The sequence below is a fragment of the Nomascus leucogenys genome, chromosome 4 (assembly GCF_006542625.1).
Source record: "Nomascus leucogenys isolate Asia chromosome 4, Asia_NLE_v1, whole genome shotgun sequence".
NCBI classification, from domain to species: Eukaryota; Metazoa; Chordata; class Mammalia; order Primates; family Hylobatidae; genus Nomascus; species Nomascus leucogenys.
The window spans coordinates 31,672,759-31,696,695 of record NC_044384.1 but is presented as its reverse complement, the minus strand read 5'-3'; the positions used below and the strand labels follow the sequence as shown (position 1 = coordinate 31,696,695).

Sequence of the window (23,937 nt, the reverse complement as noted above, 5' to 3'; positions counted from 1 at the left end):
TTTAAAGTATTAAATAAGGGTCAAAGTTTTTTTTTTTTTCTTTGTAAAGGTGTCTTTGACATTATTTTAAGTTTATGACACCCAACAGTCAAAAACCTTAAGACTGGCTTGTTGCTGTCCTGTGAACTTTCAGAAGTCACATCTCACAGAAGTGCGACTCTCAATATAATTTAATCAAGTCAATTAATACTGTTTAATAAATAGGCCAGAAAATTAGCTGAGAGTTTTTCTCGGTGGGATGTGGCGTGTGACCGAAGTTATGGAAGATTGTCCCTTGAATCACTAAGGCAAACTTTGTTGAGTGTCATTTTACATAGAGCAATCACATAAAAAAAGAGTTATAAATAGAAAAAATTCCAAAGTTCTCCCACAGACAGGGAAATCGAAACATAAAAAAAAAAAAAAAAAAATTGAAGCAAAACAAAAACACAACCACACCTCCCCCCACAACCCATTTGCTTCAAGTTCTTGATCATACAGTACTCAACATCTTTGGATATTTTACAATGTACAATTCCAAACTGCAGCCAAGAAAAAACAGAAAGAACTAACCAGTCATCTGAAAAATTGAGTTTATAAGAAGTCATCACCTTTACAAAATAAAAACAAAAGCCCCAACACCACTGGATTCCAATTTATTCAGGTTTCCTTTTTTTTTTTTCCCTCTCTTTTAAAGTCTGGTTCAGCCCCAATCGCTTGGCTGATGGGGGGGACACGGGCACGTTGGCTGGTGGACATGGGCATGCTTCAGAGGCAAGTGTCTGAAACGAAGACAGGAATCTGAGAGGCGGCTGCCCAGGCAGATGACTTCTGAGAACAGAGGGTGTGTGTAGCAATCCTGCTGGCTGGAGTGGCATCCGGTGGTGCGAAGAATCAGGGGGTCTCTTCTGGAGAGCTGTGAGAGGGACAGAGTCTGTGCTCTTCTCTGGCCTTTTTGTTTGTTGTGTTTTTGCTCAGGAAAAAGCCAAGGCAACAGGAAAAGCTGAAGTCTCTTTGTGCCCACAGCACAGGGATTGGGGACGCCAGCCCTGGGCCCTCCCTGGGGATGAACCCTCCTCCTCTCTGGGCTGCTCAGAAACCAAAGCAAACTTGGCAAGAAAAGAGAGGGGAGGGAAGGAGAGAGGTCAGGGAGGCACGGGGCCAGCAGAGCCTTCCTTTTCAGGACCTGCTGCAAACTCAAGAACCAGGAGGACATGTGGCAGCTCTAACTCACAGAGCCCTTCAAACCTCAGAGGCTTCCACCTCCCTGCACTGAGCCCTTTTGTCAAAAAAGGGGAGCTAAATACTCCCACTTCATCCCCAGAGGGAGGAGGAAGGGGTTGAGGGGGTTCTCACACAGCAAAGGGGACCATCACTAGCAATGCCAAGGCCCTGAGGAAGCCACAACTCAAAAAACAAACAGATAAACCCTAGAAAACCAGGTATTTTGTCTGTTTTCAGGAATCAGGGTGAGGGGAGACAGTTGCCAGGTGTTAATAGGTGGCCCCCATCTCTTCGATGTTGGCCCTGAGAGCCCCAAGACACTGCATAGCCTTGGAGGGGGCATTGGAGATGGGGGTAAACACTAAGTAGTGCCCCCAGGGGTCCCGACATGAACAGCGGCCAGCAGGGAAGGTAGGGTGGCATTCGGAGTTCGCAGAGCTGCCTGTGGGACTTTGGTGAAGCTCGGTAGCTCCCCTGATGACCTGACCTCTGTCTAGTCTGGTCATATTTCTCACCTATGCTAATATGCTAATATAGAGCTGGATGTGATAAAACTAAGTCCAGAAAGATAAACTGTTTCCCCATGGACTTGGGGAGTACAAAACTCCTACCATCTCTGGGATTCTCTGGGGGGATAGGTGTGTATGTGTTTAGAGGTGGAGGGAGGAAACCTCAGTTACCAGCCCCTTCCATAGCCGGGTGACACTGAGCTACAGAGGGCTGACCTGTCAAGGTCACAGGACAGGTCAGGGAAAAAATGGCCCTGGCCTTCCAGAGCCTGGTTCCTGACTGGCTCCAGGAGGCCTCCCTGCCAACAGAGCATTTCTTTCTATGTGGCAGGTGGGTAGTTCTCAAAAAGACCCCGGGGCCACTGGAGACTGGAAAATGAGCCCTCAGAGGAGTGTTGGCAGAGACTCTGCCATAGGGGATGGGGCTTAACCAAGGTGCATGCCCAGCCCCTACCTCCTGCTGCTCCGTCTGGCTGGGCACCAGGCCAACCACCCCCTGACCCCTCGTAACTCACTCAGCTCCTAAGTGCCCCTGGGCACCCAGTTCTTTGTGGCATGGGCCAGTGCAAGTTTCTATGTGAGAGCCAGAGAGACAGCCAGGGAGGGAGGCCCGGGCTCCTGGCCTTTTGGGAAAAGATGCCCGTCTCAGACCAGCAAAAGGAGGCAACTGCTTTAGGAGCCCGGGAAAATGCCATCACTGACAGTATTATTATTATTATTTCTCATTTTCCCTTTGTGTTTTTAAAATGAAAAGTTCAGATCCATGGGGTAGGGTAGAGCGGGCCTGGAGGGAGAAGGACTGGAGGGCTGGCGGGCTGGAGTCAAGAGGGACCAGCCTAGTTGTTGGCTTCGGACATGGAGGCCACGTGGTTGAGGCCGGTGAGCCCAGGGAGGCCGGCCAGGCCGGCGGCCCACGGGTCGGGCAGCGGGAAGTAGGGCCGCGCCGCCGCCACGTTCTCGGCCAGCGCGAAGGCCAGGAGGCCCCCCGCGTTCCTCTCAGCCTCCAGCTGCGCGCGCCCGAACAGCTTCATCTGCGTCTCCTCGAACTGCCGCTCCAGCTCCTGCAGGCTCAGGGCGCCCTTGGGCGCTGCCAGGAAGTGCTTGGCGGGGCTGGGGCCCGGGAGGCACACGGCTGCGCCGCCCAGGTGGCCGCCCACCTCGCCCAGCGCGGGGGGCATCACGAAGGCCGCCTTGTCGGGGGCTGGGCCACCGGGCCCGAAGAGCAGGCTGGCGGCCCTCCACGCAGCAGGCTTGCGGCCGCGTCTGGGCCGCGCCATGCGGCAGCTCTGGCGCTTGATGTGGCGGTGCAGGTGGTCAGAGCGCGTGAAGCTCTTGTAGCAGAACTCGCACTGGTAGGGCCGCACGCCCGTGTGGATGCGCATGTGGTTCTTGAGGTCGTAGTTGTGCACGAACTTGGCATTGCAGTGGATGCACAGGTAGGGCCGCTCCCCTGTGTGCTTCCGCATGTGGATTTTCAGCTTGTCCTGCCTGCAATGCAGAGACTGGGGGTCAGTCCCGCAGGCAACACCAGGAGCCATTCCTAACCTTCTGCTCCCCCTTCCTCCAGAACCAGCCGAGGCTGCCTACTGCCATGGAGTCAAACCCCAGAAATAGGTCTCATGCTAGATCTACCCTCAGCTGCTGCCCCACCTTAGACAGGTATGGTTACTCACCTGGATTAAAGGGATGTGGAAAAAGCAGTGTCCTGAAAGCCCCACTCCCCCAAACTCCTTTTATACCCGAGCTCAGAGTCATGAAACTCCCACTCTATTAGGGGTTTATCTCACATACTGGGAAGATACTTAGCCAGAAGTCAGCATTCTGACCTTAGTCCTCGGATAGTGCAGCTACTTCTGCTGATAACTGCACTTTAATCTCACACCCACTCTCTCCAGGCAACCTTATGCTTTCCCTCCAGCTCATCTATATGCTTTGGCCCAAAGTCCCTGGTCCCATCCCAGCCCCCGGGCTGTTGAGATCTGTCTGTGTTTGGCACTAATCTGGGAGGCTATAGAAGCTTGGGCACGCCTTGTTCAAACCTCTTGCATGGTGGTTTCTTATCCTCAGCCTTGGGCTCTCCTCTTTGTCTGTAGACAATTTCAGGGTTTACAAAAGAGCCAGGTGCGAAAAGAATGCAGCCTAATCTAGGGCAAAACTTTGCGGGGTTTAAGTGGTATTATTCACAGGTAAGGTATGGTGTAGGGTGGGGGCGCCTGTGCCTATCGGGGGTCTGGGAGCCTCTGCGCCAGCTGCAGACCCATCACCAACATGCTGGTGACTTCAGGCAAGTTACTTAACTTCACTGCCCAGAGCTGAACCTGGTGCCAGACATCAATTCTCATTGTCCAGGGCTGACGGAAAGATCCTGGGTCTGTGTGAGCTAGATTCCACACACCTCCTGGTGGTCTTGACAGGAAAACTGACATCAGGGGGTTGTTTTCATAAACACTGAGCATTGGGTAAACCAGCTTAAGCTGGCTGAGGTCTAGGCAGCTGGGCTGCAAGAATTCCTCTTGGGATAATTCGCAGCCTTCCCCAGTGGGGCCACAGGGGCCGGGAAGCTCTGTGTCTAGTCTCCTACTTCCTCCCTGCAGGTGTGGCTTGGGTGGAGCATCTGTCTATAACTTCAGGCTCTGCTTTGAGGTTAGAGCAGATGTGGAGTCCAGGTGTCCTAAGATGACCAGATTTAAACCCTGTTTAACATAATCCCAGGACAGCAGGTGCAGGTCCTAGGCTCCTGGTGTCTCCTGGCCACTAGAGGTCTCACCAGCTCTCATTTTCAAAACGGTTCTCCAGGGGCAGAGCAGGAGAGAAAAGGACATTCCCATGAATACTGGCAGGCACTGTGGGAGGAGGATCAGAGAGGACAGATCCAGTCCTCCCACCTGTGCTCACAGGAAGGCTGGAGAGCCCCTGGGAGCGGGGAGAAGGGAAGTGGGGTCACCCTCTTCCTCTCCACATCCCACTGCTCCTGCCTCTTCTCAAACCCACCAGCCACCCCTAGGCTACACAGTACTCTGCTGTGATATTCCACCCCCTACCAGCATGCTGTGGTCTCTGTAACCCAGATTTCACCTAGATGATTGGATTTTTGAGGAGGAAGGGACCTCAGAGACCATTTAGGCCAGTGAGTCTCAAACTTAAGGATGCATTCGAACCATCATCAGGACTCAATAAGACCGTGCTGGGCCCTACTCCCAGAGATTCTGATCAGTGGGTCTGGGATAGGGGAGAGGGACAAAGGATTTGCATTTCTAACCAGTTGCCACATGCTGGTGGTGGTGGTGGTTCGTGAACCCCACACTGAGAACCACCGGTCCAGGCAAAGCCTCCACTATGTAGGTGGGCAAACAGGCCCAGCTGGGGAACTTGCCAAGCTCATCCAGAGGGTCATGGCAGGCCCGGGAATCAAGGCCTCTTTTCTCATCACAGCACTGTGACTGTGAAAATGGAAGTGTCGGGTGCCTATACCCCTGGAGTGATGCAACTTCCCAGTCCTGAGGGATGTGTCTTGGGCCTCCACAAATTCACCCAGGCTCTGATGGAAACACTGATGCTAGGTGGTTGGTTGGGCTCCCTCACCAGGCCTGGCAGAAGGCTCAGCTCAGAATCAGCTAAGCAGGGCTTTAAATGCATCATTTCATTATTCCTCACCACAACCTATGATGTAGGTTTTTTTATTTTTATTTTTATTTTTTTGAGACAGAGTCTCACTTTGTCACCCAGGCTAGAGTGCAGTGGCACGATCTCGGCTCACTGCAACCTCCGCTTCCCAGGTTCAAGTGATTCTCCTGCCTCAGCCTCTCTAGTAGGTGGGATTACAGGCATGCATCACCACATCTGGCTAATTTTCGTATTTTTTTAAGTAGAAACGGGGCTTCACCATGTTGGTGAGGCTGGTCTCAAACTCCTGACCTTGCGATCTGCCCACCTCGGCCTCCCAAAGTGCTGGGATTACAGGCATGAGCCACTGTGCCCGGACGAGGTAGGTTTTTTTTTTTTTTGAGAGGGAGTCTTGCTCTGTCGCCCAGGCTGGAATGCAGTGGCGTGATCTTGGCTCACTGCAAGCTCTGCATCCCGGGTTCACACCATTCTCCTGCCTCAGCCTCCCAAGTAGCTGGGACTACAGGTGCCCGCCACCACGCCTGGCTAATTTGTTTTGTTTTTTTAATAGAGACAGGGTTTCACCGTGTTAGCAAGGATGGTCTTGATCTCCTGACCTCGTGATCTGCCAGCATCAGCCTCCCAAAGTGCTGGGATTACAGGTGTCAGCCACCGTGCCTGGCCAGGTAGGTTTTTTTTAAGTCACTATTACACATAATTAGTAGTACCGACCCTTAGGGTCACTCTCAAACAATGGACAATATAAGTGGTAAATCTTCAAATGCCTCCCAAACTTCTCATTAGTGTATCTAAAAGAAGTAAAGAAGTCCCATTTTTGTGGCAATTGGTCCAAGGATGTAAGAAGTGCTGAGAAGGTGCCTATGATATCCTTTTATTGAACACCTGCTATGGGCAGGTAAATACATGACTTCATTGACCCTGGGAATTCATTATTCAGAGGCATATGGTATAGAGGTAGGGCCCCTCCAGGAGTCTGGGAGTCCTTGTTGCAGCTTCAGACCCACCACCAACTTGCTGGGTGGCTTTAGGCAAGTTATTTAACCTCTCTGTGCAGAGCTAAACCTAGGACCAGACATCACTCCCCATTGTCCAGGGCAGATGGAGAGAATCTGGGTTTGCGTGAGCTAGATTCAACACACTTGGTGTAACTTCCTCACTTGGACACAGGCAGAAAGGAGGCTCAAAGAAGTTAAGAGCTTCCCAAAGGTATACAGCTGGTGAGGAGCAAAGGAACCTGGGGGGCTACCTGGCTGTGGTTTGTTTGTAAGCTATTCTGGGGATGAGAAAGGATGGATTTTCATAGCAGGGACTCCCAACCTGAGGCCTACGAGGACTGCTGCGGAAAGGGCAGACCAGAACAATCAAGAGAGGGCACCAGTAGCCAGCTTTCTGCCTCTGAGGCCAGAAGACTGGGGTATGCCAATGGGAGGAACTCAGCCCTGGGTAGGAGCTTTCCCTAATGGAGACATTTGTGGGAATGGGGGCAAGGGGTGGGAAGAGTAGGCAAAGCTCATAAGCCAGCTCTGGAAAAAACTTCAGAGGATCATCTAGTTTACCAGGCATACTTTACCACATTCTGATTCATGGTCTGAGTCAGCGGGCCCAGTAAGCTACACTATTAGCAGTGTACTTCTCAGGACCTTGAAAACACTGATCTAATTACTTCCAAGATAAGGAAAGAAAGGACCAAAGAGGGAATGGTGTTCTAGGGCCACACAGCTTCCTTCTTTACACTGATCTTTCCTGTGGATACTGTGACGTGCATTGGAGCTGGAGGTGGTGCCGGCCACGCTCCAAGAACTGGATCAGTTCCCTTCCCTGGTCTGGGCCTTAGTTTCCTGATCTCTAAAATGCGGGTTGGGCTGCATCCTTGGGGCCTCTAGTGCTCCATGAGTGTATGCATCTGGGTAATGGGCTTCTGCCAAATCTCCTTCTGGAGTCTGGCTGGCTGGCTTCCTTGCTCCTTCACATGTTCAATCTGCCTGTGGAAGCAGCATGAGTTTAGCTGGAATATGTTCTAGCTGGAATCTCAGGAGCTGAGCTCTTAGTTACTTCTCTGTAGGAATGGAGGTCTGGCAGTTCCACTTAAAATTTCCCAAGGCCCCCTTGTCCAATGGCCTGTGTGCTCACTTACCCCTTAGCATGGCTTTCTGAGCTCTTTACAAGCTCACTGCCATCTCCTCTGCCAGCTTCCTTCCTGCCCCCCATGGTATGCTGCCCCACACTCTGGGCAACTCTGCATCTTTGAACACCTGCAGGTATGAACTGGACTGCCGGTCCCCCAGTGCACAGCCCACCACATTACAGGGTGGATGCCCGGTAAACCCTAGCTCCTTCCCCGTGTGTGCATGTCTTGTGCTTGGATACTGATGCTCCATCCTTAGGGCCCTCCCAGAAGGCCAAGCCCAGAGCCAGGGTGCCCCTTCCTCCCAGCCCTCCTCCTCCCAGCCCTCCTCCTTCCAGCCCTCCTCCTCCCAGCACTCCTCCCTGCACGTGGCACGGAGGGTTCTGGTACCTGCTTTGATGAGAACCTGTGGGATGCTCTTTCGTACTCTGCACAACACACAACACTGAACGTAGATAGAGAGGAGGCTCACTGTGCGTTTGGTGACTGACTAGCGGGGCCAATTTCAGAACTCTCCGACTACAAATCCGACATGCTCCCCTCTGGCCCTGGTCCCCTTGTCTGCCATCTCGTTCCATCTCTCTGCATCAGGGACAGCCAAGGACATATGCACCCAAGCCTCGGTCTACATGCCCCCTTCCAGCCTGGAGAGCTCATCGTCAGGGAAGTCGTGTGAATCCTCATGAGCTCATTCCCAGAATCAAAGAAAAGGGCTGCGGGGCCTTGGCCTGAGGTCTGTGGCCTCCAGAAAGGCTCCCAATCAGGATAATGCTTTCCCAGCAGCCTCTACCCGGACTTCTTGTAACCCGATGGTTTGAGACACACTCTTCCTGCTACCACTGCTAATGCCATTACATTATCTTAATAGGGTTCCCAGAGCTGCCAGGAGTGGGAGGACTACAAAGAAAATAGAGGGAAGACAAAAGGCAGGCTGCTGGCTTGTCTGGAGAGCAGGCAGCTGTGAGGGCACAGAGGTGGTCAGCATTCGGCTGGCACTGGAGGAGGCACGTGGAAACTAAAAGGCACAGCCTTCGGGGTTCAGTGGAACTGGAAAGCATGCCTTGTCGGTGTGACTGTGGTGCAGAGGTCATCCATCCCTGCCCAGGACGGTGTGCTCCATGGGACCTCTGCTGCCTCTGGGCCAGTCTATTCTCATTTTGCAGTTTCTTGCCTTCACTACTGTCCCCATCAGGCATGGCTGGCGCATCTCTGGGAGCCAGGCTGTGACAGGATGCAGGGGCTCCAGGAGGGAGACCAGCCAGCCATGCTCTTTAGGAGCTCCTAACAGAAGGTCTGGGGGAGGCAGGGGGCAAGTCTCTATGGTGTGCAATCAAGGACCCATGTGGTGCGAATTAAGAGGTGGAAGATGCAGAGGCTTTCACAGGGCCCAGGGCCAGGCCCAGTTGGCAGTGATGGCTGAAGATGGGGCAAAAAGGTGTGCGGGGGGCCACCTGGGATGTCTTTGGGCAGGGAAAATACCCACCAAGCACAGCAGTGTCCCTATGCATGAAGACAAATGCTTTATCTTCCTGAGATCACATGCTCCCTGTTCTTCTAGGCCCATCCTAGGCGTCACCTCTGGCCGAACCCTGCCATCCTAACCTTTGGCTCCTGGCTTCCAGACTTTCTGGGAAGAGAAGGGAAAGGACTCCTGATGAAGAGGATCTGAGGTAATCTTGGTCCAGAGTGCCTCTGCCCTATGACCTGGAGCTGTTTCTGTGTCCCAAGTCAGACCTGAAAGGGACAGGAGCTGCCTCTCTGGCCAGCACAGGCACGAGCCTTCCCCAGGAGGAAAACGGTGTCTTTGAACTAAACCGAGGGAGTGCACAGGCAAAGGGAGCCCAAGTGGCGATGGGGTGACCAGACCTAGGAAGGGACAGCATGGGGCCGAAGAAACAGTTTGGTTGATACCTTTGAGGCCCCGCCTAGGGAGATTTCATATTTGGAACAGATCAGTGGTGGGACACCCGGTGGGACTGGCTGAAATCTAGAGCTGCCTCAGAGGTGAGGTTCCTGACACCAAAGAACAGACAATACCATTGTGGGGCGGCCTCTGTCCCTCCTCTCTAGACCCACAGAATGACAGAAGCAGGCAGGGCCTTAGGGGTGGAGGGGCTCCGCTGGAAGGATTCCCATGTCCTCCCCCTTGGTTGTGGCTGCTGAGGTCATTAGTACATCCCCGTGGGGTGTGGACATTCTGGGAGCTGGCATCTGGGAGGCTGTGACTCAGAGCCTGGGCTGAAGGGCTACCATGCAGGGGAAGGGCAGGCCTTTCCAGCACCCCATGGGTGGGGCGGGGAGGGTGTCACAGGACCCTGAGCTCTTCCCAACATCAAGGAGGGAGGAAATGGGGCTTTGCCAGGGCAGAAGCTCAGCTGTGATGAAGGAAAGACTTGGGTTCCAGAAGGGGAAATCATGTCCGAGAGGAGGACCTGAGGGCAGCATGTCTGGGTCCTTGCTGCGGGGACAAGAGGGACACGACGGGGCCCAGTCTCAGGAAGTGGCGTGGCCTTGGAAGGGAGTCTGGGAATTCTATGTCAACGAGGCAGCCGTCGCCGCTCTAAGTGGCTGCTGAAGAGCTTCCAGGTGGAAGGGGCAGGTGTTAGGAATCGCGTCGGGGAATTCAGCCAAAAATAAGGTCCCCGTGGAAAGGCTGCAGGGAGCCTTGGCCGCAGGGAGAATTACAGGAAAACCTCAACCTGGACAGACCACGCTTGGGGCTCTTCAAGCACAGAAAAGAATCCTCGCTGGGCAGTTCCAGAGATGGGGTGAGAAGCAAAGGCCCAGTGATTCTGAAGAATGTGAAGGGGAGGAGAGTGGGGAGTGTCCCACAAGGACAGCCACAGCCCACAGAGAGCAATAAAGCCTCTGAAGTGAGGCAGGCTGGAGCCATCTCCTCCACCCCGCCTTCCCCCAGCTCGGGGTTTCTCTCCTCCTGGGAAGAGAGGGACCCAAGAGCTTGTCTGATCTTTTTCGGGAGGGTCAGAGCCCAGTGGGAACAAGTGGTGGGGGTGCTGAGGGGGCTGGAATGCAGCGGCTTCAGCTGGAGACAGGCCTGGGGCCAGATGGCCGTCATTCTGGAGCAGGAGTAACCCAAGGCCAGATGGCTGGATGACCAGAGCTGCCCCACTGCCTATCTGGTTGGGAGTGGGGACTGCAGACAGAGAGGCCACCCCAAGTGACCATCAGGAATGTGCTGGGAGGGAGGAACCTGGAATGTCACCCTCCTATACAACATAGCACTGCTGCCCAAACCAGGACACCCACTCCCAGAGAATGTCCCAGGGTCCAGAGGGTGAGAAGTCTGTCTGCAGTGACTACGCAAGGTTAAAACCTTCCCTTAAAATAGGGTGCACAGACTGTCCAGACCTGGCGTGGACCTCACAGAAGGCTGTGTGTGGGGAAGGCTCAGAGGAAAGGGAGTGGGGAAGAAGGGAGATGGGGGCTCAGGGTGCCAGCAGGGCCACCGTGTGATAACCTGAGACACAGATCCTTTTGGAATTGGAGTCACCAGCCTCGGTCTCCCCTGAAGGGAGAGGTGCTCCTGTTAGCCATCTGCCAAGGGGACAGGCATGGGCAGTTAGGGAGGTAGAGCCTGTGTTGGCAGGAGAGGGCGCTCCAGGCTGATAACATGGCTGGCTTTCCTGATCTGGCCTGTGAAGAGCTTCCTGGCATCCTTAGCCCCTTATGCAGGGTCTGAGACTCTCGGGCTGAAGCCAGGCCCCCTGTGAAGATGGGTGAGCTATACTTGAATCTGGCTTTCACATGGTGCTCTGGCTTATCTCCCTCGGTATTCCTGTGCTTTTGCCAAGCCCTGTTCAGGTGTTCTGCCTCGTTCTGTGGGGCTAAGGTGAATTCAGGAGGAGGCAGGGGGCAGCATCACCCACAGTGGCATTGGGGTGGCAGGGCTGTCACTGAGGGACATCCAAGGGGAGGTGAATCTCGGGAACCTTGGGTCCATCTGCTCTGGGGAGTAACAGGATCAGGGCGCCCTGCCATCAGCATTGCCGGGTGGCTGGCTTAGCTCACTGCTAAGGGCAAGGGGACACATCCTGGGTCTGTGAGGCCCTGCCCCTCTGCTCCTGCAGATTCTCCCTCCACTGTCACTGGAAGCATCTGGGACAGATGCTGTCTGGGGTTCCCCTCACAGAAGCAGCTGTGAGCAGGACCCCAAGGCCACCTTGGAAATAATCAGTGTTGTCCTTCAAAGCAGTCCCCTGAGGAGCCTGCAGAGCTATTTCAGCCACACCAGTGTCACCTGAACGGATTTCTGAAACTCTTCTCTGGCAACTTCCAGTAGAGTTTCCAAGCAACCCAGAAGAACAGGTCTCATGACTTTAGAGGACTCATCTTTTTTCTTTTTTCCTAGAAAAGCATAGGCCCTGATTTGATATCCAGTCTCATTCACAACCTTGCACTGTGTCCTCGGGCCAAAGCTTTGGGCCCACTGAGGAAAATCAAAAGAATGAGCTGCCAGCAATTCCCAAAGATACATCTCCAAGAGGAAATGGGGCAGCAGCAGCGCCACTGGAATAAGTGTGGGTCTCTCAAGGTGAGTTCTTTGAGAGGGACAGTGGCAGTGTGGGGAAGGGACCTAGTCTAGTAAGTCATGGTCACAGGGCAGGCATTGCCAGGCTCTGTACACACAGGATACACTGAAATGACCAAACCCTGATGCCAGGCCACCCACCAGAGCCCTCCCCACCTGTGGACATGGCTGAGAAGATCAGCCTCACACCAGGAACCACAGATAGCACCAACGGGCCGTATTTTCCAAAAGTGAGGCCTATCCAAAGCTGGCAGTGGGCCGATCTGACCCCACGTCAACCCGCCAATCAGTTTTGACTGCAAAAGTTGCTGTGCAGAGTAGGCATATAACATACGTTTGCTGAATGGGACAGAGTCTATGAAAGATGAAAGGTTTATAACGTATTGATTTCAAATTTCAAATTTTATAACAGCATAAAGTTGTCCCACTTCCTCAAATGGAAAGGCAAAGAGGAGAACATAAAAAGAGGCCCAGCCTTTAGGTCTGACCCCAAAATGATTGAAAGGACCTACAGGCATCTCTGCAGTCTACTGGTCACAGACTTTGCTGTTACACAGAGGCTGAGATTCCAGTCCCAGCTCTGCCATTTTCCAGCTGCACACACGCGTGGTCAGCTAGCCGCTGGGAGATGTGTCGTAAACAAGGTCAACCATGTCTCCCCATCTTCCCAGGGCCTGGCTGTGGTAAGCCTGTATTTAAGGTGCCTAGGACGGCCCCTGGCATGCAGAACATACTTAACAAAGGTCAGTGGCTGCTTCTCCAAATCAAACGAAGGGGTGGCACTCCATCCGGGGAGTGCCATCCATTCAAACTGGGTTCCACGAATTTACAGCTGGAAGGAGAAGAGGAAGCCAAGCAACCAAGGTGCTTGAGGCGCCTCACTTCCTTCCCAGCCAGAACAGCCCTGCTCTTACCTGCCTCATGTCATGGGCTCCCACCTAATGTTGTATCTGAGAAAATACTGCAGCCCCTAAAAATGGTTTGAAAGTCACAGCACCAGGTGATGCCTAGCACCCCTGCTAGCCACGAGCCTGAATGTGTCTGGGATCTATCTGGGTCTCTGTCTCCATCCCCAGCCTCCCTGCCCAACTCTGCTGTCCCCCATGGCCTCTGGCCCCATCCCCTGCACCCGAGGGCTGCCATGCGCACCTGGTGAAGCGGACCTCGCAGATGGTGCACATGTATGGCTTCTCCCCGGTATGGGTCCTCATGTGCCGTGGCAGCTTCCCGGCCCCCATGATGACTTTGTGGCAGATGGGGCACTGCTGAGAGGCCTTGGGCTTCAGCTTGCGCTCTTCCACCAGGGGCCAGGGTGGGAAGAGGCCTCCCAGGTGGGTGGCACTCAGGAAGTTGAGATAGGCACCGTAGTCGTTCTCTGCCTTGATGGGTCCCAGAGGCCCCCCCGGCAGGTCAGGGAACATGTCCTTGAAGAAGTCATTAGGGAAGGGTGGCGGTGGGGGTGGGGGCAGCTCCTCCTTCTCCTCCTCCTTGATCTTCCGATTCTTGATGACTAGATCCAGTGGCCCACTGTCCATGGGCTGCTCAGGCAGCTGGGCAAAGGCACCGAAGTCCCCTGGCCAGAGGTGTGGGAAGAAGTCCGGGGCGAATGGAGACAAGGAGGGTCTCCTGTCGGGGATGTTGGCCTTGGGGTACAGGTTCTCCCTCAGCAGAGATTCGATGGAGAAGTCCCGGATCACCCCCAGATGGCCAGGACTGCCAGCCTGGAAGGAGTCAGGGAAGTCCCTGGGGGTGTCTGAATAGGCCTTCTCTGTGAGATGGTCCGTCTTGGAAGGGCTTTGGTGGCAGCTGATGTCCTGGGGGTCAGGCAAGTTTTCTTGGTCAGCAAAGTCCTCCGTGTCATCATCGTCATCCTCCTCTTCTTCCTCCTCCTCCTCGTCCTCCTCCTCATCATCATCTTCATCGTCGTCATCGTCCTCCTTGTCGTCCTCCTCCCCCCCGTCCCCCCCAGGCTCCATGATCTCCAGGCACACGTTCACGATGCACTGGATCTCCAGCATCCTGGCTGCATTGAGGATGTGCTTGACGTTGCCGGCGGTGATGGTGAGCGTGGAGGTGTAGGCGAACTCCAGGATAGCAGCCAGAGCCTCAGGCTGGACAAAGTCGATCTCGTAGACGTAGGGCTGGCTAGCTAGGGTGCCGGCTGTGAAAAGCTTCTTGAAGTACTTGCTGCAGGCAGCCAGCACGGAGCGGTGGGTCCGATACTCCTGCTCCTGCACCACCAGGAGCACGTCACACAGCAGGCCATCGTGCCGCTGCTCATTGAGGCTGCACAGGACCTCACTGCTGTGATTGGGGAAGGGAATGCCAATGAGCTCGTCAATGTCATTGGCCATGTTCTCAGCCAGAGCCCTGCAGAGACACACAGAGAAGAAGACTGGGTTAGTGAGCGTGGCCCCAGGAGGGGTCTCAGCTCTAGGACTCTGAGCCATCTCCTTGGCATAAGGGCTCCCTGTCCACTGCAAGGCCAGTCCTCCTACCTCTTAGCCTTGCCAAATCTCACCTGCAATTCACAGCAAGCTGGGGCTTTTCTCTGGACCCCTAAGACTCTTAGAGATAGGCTTCTCACTGGGCAGCTGGTGTCAGCTACTCACCAAAGGCTGCAAGCCTTCTCTCAGGCTTGGTGTTACTGATTTCCACTTTGCCAACACGCAGTTGCAGAATACAACTGCAGGATGAAAAGCCACGAGCCTAGCTGTTGCCTTGGCTACAGGAACAGGACCCACCTCTGTGGGGCAAGGACCTCTCAGTGCTTCTGCTGAGAAGATGCTCTGATTTGTCTCACAAATCCTCTGATTCTGTAACAGACTTACACTTTGCACTGGCTACTAGGAAGCTTAAAACAAGTTTCGTGGCCCATTTTCAGCAAGTAAATGGGGGCCTTGTGGTATGCTTTGCTTCCTGACCTTACTCGTTCCTTGTAGTTGAAGTTTCCTTCCATTTGTAAATCTTGATCCTTTTTTTTTTAAAAAAAACACTAACTTCCTATGTGTGTATATCTGAGAGCGATTTCACCTATAAATATTTAAATTCGATACAAATATAAATGCAATATTCAATATAAATGCAATATAAATATAAATTCAAGTACATTGTTAGTTAATTTTTCATGTCTAAATTCTGTTAGCCTCATGAAAATATCAACCCCTGTGGTGAGAAGCGTCTTCTGAGACACCTTATCATTATATATGTTATACATAAAGTATGGCCAGTGGCAGCCACCAGAAGAAAGCAGGGCACGACAGGGGACAACTGGCATCCCTTCCTTTCAGGAAGCACAGCTCACAGCCCAGGTGAACATAGTCAACTGGGACAAAATGTGGCATCTGCCAGGGCAGGTAGGGGCGTCCAAGGAGAGAATACAGTCATGGGTTGTTAGTTTCTGTTACTGGTTGGGCCAGTAAAACCCCTTCCTCATCCCCCTTTTTCACTTATCACTAGAGACAGAAACTAAAAACCATGGCTTCAGGCTGCTAAAAGCCTAAAACAAAACAACAAAACAGAACAACAACAACAATAAAATAAGGTGGGCTGGACAAGCTTCATAGGGCTCTTCTATTACAGCAAAGCTTCAATATGGCCCATCTAGATAAATCCTAGCAAAGCCCTGGCCCTTATCTTGGTACAAATAAAGTGGGGAGAAAACAAAAAGGAAAACAAATCCTAAAGCCCCATGCCCCAGTGGGAAGAGTTCTGGAGATCCTTACGCATTTATCTTCTGGATGTTTCTGCCCTGGGAAGGCAGAGGCAGGGGGAGGGGAGGAGTGAGAAGTGCCGCTCATAAAGTGTGAGTGGGGCCTGGAGGCACTGGGGAGGCGGCAAGCATGGAGGATGCTGGGTGCCCCTCCCCTGCCCTCACCTTCTTCTCCACCATGGGCCTTCCCTAAGCAATCCCACTGGCCAGGTGCTCAGGAGGCTTCCCAGAGCTAAGGCCTCACTGCTTTCCCACCTTCTCATCTTTAAAAGGGCCAGAGACCCTGGCAGTCTATGCATTCATTCTCTAAATATTATTGGGTAGTCTCCCTGTGCCAGGCTCTGTACTGTACTCTGGGGATGCACAGATAACAAATCAAGAAGGCCTCTGCTCTAACAGAGCTTAGAGGAACATAACTGTGAAAAAAATGTACAGCAAGATTCACCAAACAGAGTATACAGATGGCAGATAAGCCATCTTATCTGAAAAGATGTTCAATATCATGAGCCATTAGGGAAATTCAAATTAAAACTATCATAAGATATCACTACATACATAGGATAGTGGCTAAAATAAAAAAATACTGACAACACTGAATGCTGGTGAGGATGTGGAGAAAAGGATCACTCATATATTGCTGGTGGGAATGTAGAATGGTACAGCTATTCTAGAAAATGATTTAGCAGATCTTAAAAAACTAAATATGCAACTGCCATATGACCCAGCAATTCAATTCTTGAGCATCTACCCCAGAGAAATGAAACCTTACGTCCACGAAAAACTCCTACACAAATGTTCATGGCCACTTTATGCATGATAGTGAGTAACTGGAAATAACCTAGATATCCTTCAAAGGGGTATGGCTAAACATTGTGGTACGTCCATGCCAGGGAATACTATTTGGCAATAAAAAGAAGTGAATTCTCAATATGTGCAACTGCCTTGATGAATCTCCAGGGAGTTACGCTGAGTGAAAAAAGCCAATCCCAATGGGTTAGATATTGCATGATTCCATTTATATAACATTCTTGAGATGATAAAGTTACAGAAATGGAGAATAGATGAGGGTTGCCAGGGACTAAGGAGGTGGTGGTGGTGGGAGGGAAGTGGGTGTGGCTATAAAAGGGCAACAGGAGGGATACTTGTGGTGATGGAAATGTTCTGTATATTGATTATATCAGTGTTCATACCCTGGTTGATATTGTACTATGGTTTTGCGAGATGTTACCACTGGAGAAAACTGCGTAAAGGGTACGTGAGATGTCTCTGTATCATCTCTTACAACGGTAGCTGAAGTGATAAGTATCTCGAAAGAAAAAGTTTAAGAAAAGCAAATGACAGGAAACAACCTAAAGCCACTAATCAATCTCCTCGCTTCTCTCCATCTCTCATCCAGCTATCTACCACAGAGCTGTAAGGGAGGAGAGGAGGCGGGCGCTTTACCCAGGGTGAACAGGAGAGGCTTCCTTGAGGAAGCATCATTTGAGCAGAGAACTAGAAGAGGAGAAGGATCCAGCATGGGAGGATGTGGAGAACAGTCTACCAGGCTGTGGGAACAGTGGCATAAAGTGGGCAGCCCTACCAAGGTGCCCTTGGTCTGAGGGGCCAGGTTCTGTTCTGAGTGGCCCCGTTGAACATGGTTCTTGTCTATTGACAAACCACTCCACTTCTGCATTTCTCTGGGGGCTCAGATGGACCATATCCACCCAGATCCCTCCAGGGCCTGTGTAGGATTAGCTGATGGACACCCCTCCTTCTCTCTGACCAGGGAGGGTGTCCCCAGGCTGAGGCTTCAATGGGCTGTGCTGCAGAGAGAGCTCTGAGGCCACCTCCTACATCTCCACATCCTCCCATGCTGGATGAGGAGAGAAGCTCCTAGTGACTTCCTCCTTTCCCTGGTTCCCCACTGTAGTGGTGGGCACCCAAGGGAACGCAGAGGGCTTAGGAAACCAGGGCAGCCTGCATGGCTGCAGGCCGGCGGGCTCCTTTGGGGCTGCCACGCCCCAAGAAGGCTGCCTTTGGGCAGCTGGGCTGGGGGCCAGCAAGCAGCCCCCGGAGGCCTGGATCAGAGGGGAGGCCTGGATCAGAGGGGAGGCCTCAAGTCTGAGCTACATTTAGTTTTGGATGCTCAGAGTCAGGTGTGGTGTGAGCATCTGTGCAGTGAGCAAGGGGGACCCATCAGATACCTGTCCTACCTCCTTGGCCCCAAGCTCTTTGCTTCAGATACTCAGGACCCATGAAATGAACTGGGAGGATCGGGCAGGCCAAGCAGGCACCTTCTCTCTTCAGGTTAAATGCCCTCCCTACACAATGGGTTTCCCAAAGAGGAGTCAGGACTGCCATCTGCCCTTAGGCTTACTCAGTCCTCACAATAACGCATTTAGCTCCTATTGTTACCATCATTCCCATTTTACAGATGAGGGAAATGAAGCCACTAAGAGCTGATGCACAGAGGATGAGTGAGGGCACAGAGACCTGAGCCTGCGTCTGGCTCCCCAGGCCATGCTCCCAACCACAGCCAACTGCAGCTCCTGCCTCTGATCACAAAAGTAACCAAGAAAGGACAGTAGTCTCTGCTAACACCTAATGAGTGGCCCAGACTGCAGGTTCAGAGGTGCTTAGGGAGGCCTTTGTGGTGGAGGGAGGGAAGGATTTGGGTGGCCCTGCCCTCCAGGGACAGCCAAGCAGGCAAGGGCCGGCAGGGCAGACTGGAGCCCTCCAGGCAGGCTTGGCCAGCCTCAGGGGCTGGAATGTGGAGACCACCCCAGCCCCAGGATACTGCCTTTCTCATAGTGTTGGTGAGGGGTCCTCTCCCTTGCTCCATCCCCAGATAGCCTCCCCTACTCTGTGTAAGTTTTGGTGGTGGTTTTGGCAAAGCTCTGCCAGGGGTAAGAAGAGAAGGGGAGAGGAGAAAATAGAGCTGTGGTTCAATCAGCCTTTCCCATCCCACTTTCTGAGCACAGCTGAGTGGGTGGTCACCCGGATGGACTGAGTGACCACAACGCTCCCCTCCAATGTGCCCCAAATGTACCTTTGGAGCCCCTACTCTCCAATCCCTAAACATACACCCTGTTCTCAGCTGCCATGCCTTTGTTCATGCTGAACTCTTGGCTGGAGAATACAACTGATCTCGCACTTCCGGGGGTCCACATCCCATCCACACACTTCAAGGTCTCACTTAGACAACCCTTTCCCCATCTCTCAATTCAGAGGCTCCATCTCTAAAGCCTTCGGTCTCCTGATTCTTGTCATTTATCTGACTCTGCCTTGAACTGTAATGATTGGTGTCTCTGCTAGATTGTAAGCTGCTTGAGGGCAGATCATATCATTAAATGCTTAGCACAGTCCTGACACAAAGTTAGTGGAAGGTCTATGGCAAGGGCTGTCCTTAGCTGCCATGTTGTGAGGTTGCTCAAGCAGCCCTAGGGAGAGGTCCCCATGGCAGAGGATTGAGGCCTTCTGCCAACAGCCAATGCCAACTCGCTAGTTGAATGGGTGAGCCACCTTGAGAGTGGATCCTCCATCCCCAGTCAGGCCTTCTGACGACAGCAGCCCTGGCTGACATCTTGATTGCAACCTCATGAAAGACACTGAACCAGGACTGCTCAGTTGAGCATCACCCAAATTCCTGATCCACAGAAACTATGAGGCAATAAATGTTTATTCTCATTTTAAGCCACTACATTTTTGTGTTGTTATGCAGTAATAGATAATAATCCAGGGACATTATTTCACAGACATTATAGATTTGTGATATTTATCATAATTTTCTGGCAGATGGCAGTTAAATGTCTCACCTTAACAAAATCCATGTATTACAACGTTTTGATAGATGGAAGTAAATGTATTGAGGAAGTGACACCTTTTTCTAATTCTCACAAAGCCACCCTGTAGGTAGCAGGGTCCTGACCCTCAAAGGGGCCTTCTCATCTGAAAAGACTGTGTGTAAATGAAACGACCCTTCCACTGTTAAGTAAAAAAGCCAAAGTCAGTAAAACCCCAGGAAATTAGTTCTCTATGGAGAGCCAAGTTTTCTTGCTTGCTAAGGGCTTATTCCTTTAGAGATGAAAATGTTTTAAAATGCTTTTCAGGGAAAATTCCCACCATTCCTTAAGCTTTACTCTGCCTTTTAAAATAGAAGAGCTGGAACCCGTTAGTCCACGTGTTGGTGATCAGCGTCCCACTGTGATAACCTTCTGAGCACTCTGAGAAATGGCGTGTGGTTGTCCTATGCTAAGTGTGGATCTTCTGTGCTTTGGGAGCAATGTCTACTTGCGATTCAGAATTAGGAAACCACAGCTGTGTGACTTTGGGAGGCCCTTCCACTTCTCTGGACTTCTATGTCTCATCATGTGATAGGATGGTTACGAGAAATCTGCTAACACATCATGACCATGAGGAGCCAGAAGTGCAAAGTGGATCTGACGATGGGGAGGGAATCCACCCTGTGACCCTGGACTTGAAAGCTGGTTTTCCCAGCAGTGACTTCTCACTGTGCCTTGGTTTGTGGCCTTTGTTCCATTCCTGGAGAAACAGATGTAACCATGGTAGCTCAAGGCTATTTTTCCAGGCAGGAGACTAACCTCAGTGGCAGGGAGTGGGAGGGGTGAGCTGTGGTCAGGAGGTGAGGGCTGCCACTTGCTGTTTCATTGTCTTTTTGGGAAGAAGTGTCCCCACCCTGCATGCTGGGAGCTTCCCTGGTGACCCTAAGATTCCCATGCCCTGGTGGGCCAGTAGAGAGCAGTGTCCCAAAGGGGATGTCATGCCCCTGCCCCCATGCCTTCCATCCTTTTGCCTCCCATCATCTAAGCTAAGGCAGTTCTGTCTCCAAGAATAATATGCACAGGGAAAAAAATTCAACACACACACAGACACACACGAGAAACAAAACAAAACATTCAACAGCTAGAAGAGGCTTGATGTGAAGTATGAACCTTTGGTAGGAAGGAGCTAGAAAAAAAATACAGAGATAAAAATAAAGGAGAAAGATGGGAAGAGGACAGAGGAGCTCAGAAATGGAAGAAAGAGGTTAAAGAAGAATGCAGGGGGATTGAAACCTTCTTAGATGTGGCCACTATTCCAGAGAACATCCCCTGGGCCTCTGCCTTCAGTGGAAGGTTCTAGAACCCAGGTAGGTCCAAGCAACCCTGTTTGAAAAAATGGCACTTCCCTCTCTGGGCCTCAGTTTGTTCAACTGTAAAATGAGAGCATCTGTCCTCGTAGAGAGAGACTGTGCTCCCCTCTCTCCCTACCAAGGGGCCAGCAAGCTAGTGAGCTTTTGCAATAATAGCTACCATTTATTGAATGCCACTTGTCACAGGTCAGTCATCACACCTCTAATCCTTTCTCAAGCAACACAACTCTGAAAGATACAGATTTTTATCAGCACCTCCAATTTACAGGTAAAAAAACAGGTATGGAGAGGGCAGGTAGCTTGCCCATTGCCACCCAGCCAGCCAGTGTCTGAGCCAGGATTTGAACCCAGCTGCATTTGATGCCAAAGCTCATATTTGTTCCCCTTCACCATGCTGCCCCCTGCAAAGTCCAATTCAAGGACAGGGGGATTTGGACCCTTCCCATCAGAGGTTGACTCTTAGTCTAGGGGTTTAATCAGAGCCAGCCTGGAGAGATGAGCAGAGGGGGCTGAGACCCAAGCTTGCCAGGTGACTAAGGAGGAAGGAGGGGCTCAGTACAGAGTGCAAATGAGTGGTATAGGCAGAAAGGTACCGGATCCCTGTGGGCTGGGGGTCAGGGAAGGCTTCTAGGAACAGGGGCCTTGTCTGAGCTGTGAAGAGTAGAAAGAATTTCGTTGGGCAGAGGGGGCAGGAAGAACATGCTCTACATCATTTGAATCCGGAATGGATCTGGAAAGCTTTAAATCCCTTCTGAAAATAGGCTTAACCTGGATTCCCCAAGTGGGATCAAACAAATTGTCCTCAGCTGGCGCTGACACTGTGCCTGGAGTTGACTGAGGAGGTTGAGGGTGAGGTCTGCGCTCTCAGATAGCCTGGGCTGACATCTTCGCTTCACCGCCCTATGACCTGTGGGACTTGGTAATTACCCTCCTTGAGCTCGGTTTCCTCATCTGTACAATGAGTATGAGTTGCCATGAGGATCAAATGATGTAATGCACACAAATTGCCTCCTGATACGTAGTCAGTGCTCAACCAATGCTAGCAATTGTGAAGTCCAGGAAGGATGCAGACATCTTATGGGTGTTTTCGCAGGGATGGGACCATATCAGAAACCAATTTGCCTCTGCACAGTTTTGCAGAGATCTACACTATTGAAGACACTCTCTGAGAAGGGTCCTTACAGGCTCCCAGGGCTCTCCCCTGGCATGTGTTCAGAGCATCACCATCTTCTAAGGTTTTTTCATACCTCCTTGTCTCAGGTACTTCTAACCCAAAGAGCTTGGCAAGGCTGGTACAAATTTTACGTCCATTTTACAGATGAGAAAATTAGGCACAGAATGAAGCCCATGCCCCAGGCCACATGGCAAATCAGTGTCAGAGCTAGAATTAGAACTAGGATGTTTTAACCCATTTATGCCTAGTGTTCCATTATTGGAACACTAAGCTTGTGGGAGTTATTTATAGCCTACTGCTCAAGGTCATCGCCAAGGTCTGATTTTTCACAAAAAGATTCTCAACCTTCTGCATAAACAGGTTAATGCCCAAGCCTGTGTCCCCTCTGTTAGACCACAGTGCCCCCAACTAGGTGCAAAGCTGCCTGGCTAGTAAAGGACTCGTGTTCTAGTCTTAGTTTTACTAGGAACATGAAGTGCTGGTGTAGGCAAATTACATACTTCTGCTGCCTCAGTTTCTTTATCTGGGAAATGGGGAAGTAATTGCGTGGATCTCGCTGAGTGGTATGTGAGTGGAATGAGTCAGCCTGAGGTTCCAGGCACACTTGGGTTATTTGGAAGTCCCATTCCCCCAGCGAGATGACCTGCTTCAAGGCAGGGTCTATTTCTTGTATTTCTGTATTACTCCCAGGATGCCAGCAAGTAGGAACAGGGTAGACACTGAATGAATGAGATTGGTTCAAATAAACAAAAAGCTTTGAAATCACAAAAGGCAGTGGGATGGCCCCAGCCCTCTGCCGTGGGGACACCTGACATTTGAACAGAGCCCTATCATTCATAAGGTGCTTATATTAATTCATTTCATTCTTCTGCTGGTATTATGATCCCTGTTATGGTAATCAGAGAGGCTAAGTGACCTGCTCCAAGTCACGCAGCTAGAAAACAGCAGGGTGGGAACTGGATTTCTGCTTGAGTCCCATTGCTTTCCTGCCCTTCAAGAATAGAACTGTTGGTGCAATTCTATTGCTATGATCCACAAGTACGGCGCCTCCCTGAATCCTGCTCAGCTCAGCAAATCTGGGCTCAGGATGGTGGTTCCATCTGCCAAATCCCCAGGGCAAGCTGGCCCCAGCCAGCCGACTCCCACTATCCCGGAAGCTGTCCCCACCCAGTCTCCAGCCTCCACCTCCTCCCATGCCCAGGCCTGGAGCTTCACAGCCACCTGGTGGAATTAGTGGCTGAGGTGGGGGTGGGAGGTGTGCTGCACGGGGTGAGAAGGGATGTGGATTTCCTCTCCAGATCTGGGAATGAGGTTGGACAGCGGCTACCTGCGTTCTTTGAGCAGGTCTTTACTCGTGGTCTGTAGGCACTGAAATCCACAAAGGGGTGGTGGGTTAGGGTAGGATAAAGGGTGGGAGACCTGGCCCAAGCAGCTGGCCAGCCCTAGATCTCTGCTGGGCGCACCCGCCCAGCCCTTGGCAGTTTCCCCAAGCAAGGTGGTCACACCCCTTGGCCCTGCAATGCCCCTGGGCCTTGGCTGCCCCAGAGGCTGGAACCAGACATGTGGGCTGGGAGGCTGGGCAGGGCTACTTCAACTTTTAGCCTGTGCCCTGCCCGCCACGAGCACCCCAGGCACAGCGCCCACACTAGGTAAAGCCGGCCCCACCTGCTCTGCCACCCTGCCAGGACACGCCTGGAGCCCGCAGTCCCCAGCTGAGCCTGGCCCACTCAGCCCCTCAGGGTTTCTGTGCGATTTGCTCTGAGCTTTCTTCCACTGCTAAGGGCAATGGCCATCCAGGTGTTCCTTTACAGCTGGAATGCGGGCCCTTCCCACCTCACACAATTGTGCACCCCCTCCTCTTTCCCTGCAATGTCCAGCCCCCTTGACAAGACAAGTGAGGGCCCAGA

The 23,937-nt window shown here is 52.1% G+C and overlaps 1 protein-coding gene across 4 annotated transcripts in view; it reads right to left on the bottom strand.

Annotated features, from left to right (window-relative positions):
* Positions 1–555: 555 nt before the first annotated feature.
* ZBTB7C (zinc finger and BTB domain containing 7C) overlaps positions 556–23,937 on the bottom strand; it is a 395,502-nt gene continuing 372,120 nt past the window's right edge. For all 4 annotated transcript variants that reach the window (XM_030810480.1, XM_030810479.1, XM_030810477.1 and 1 more), the window contains 2 exons: positions 13,160–14,380; positions 556–3,200 (listed from right to left, as the gene is read on the bottom strand). In XM_030810480.1, coding sequence (XP_030666340.1) covers positions 2,549–3,200; positions 13,160–14,364 — 1,857 coding nt within the window. In that variant the 5' untranslated portion in view covers positions 14,365–14,380 and the 3' untranslated portion in view covers positions 556–2,548. The remainder of the gene's footprint in view (positions 3,201–13,159; positions 14,381–23,937) is intronic.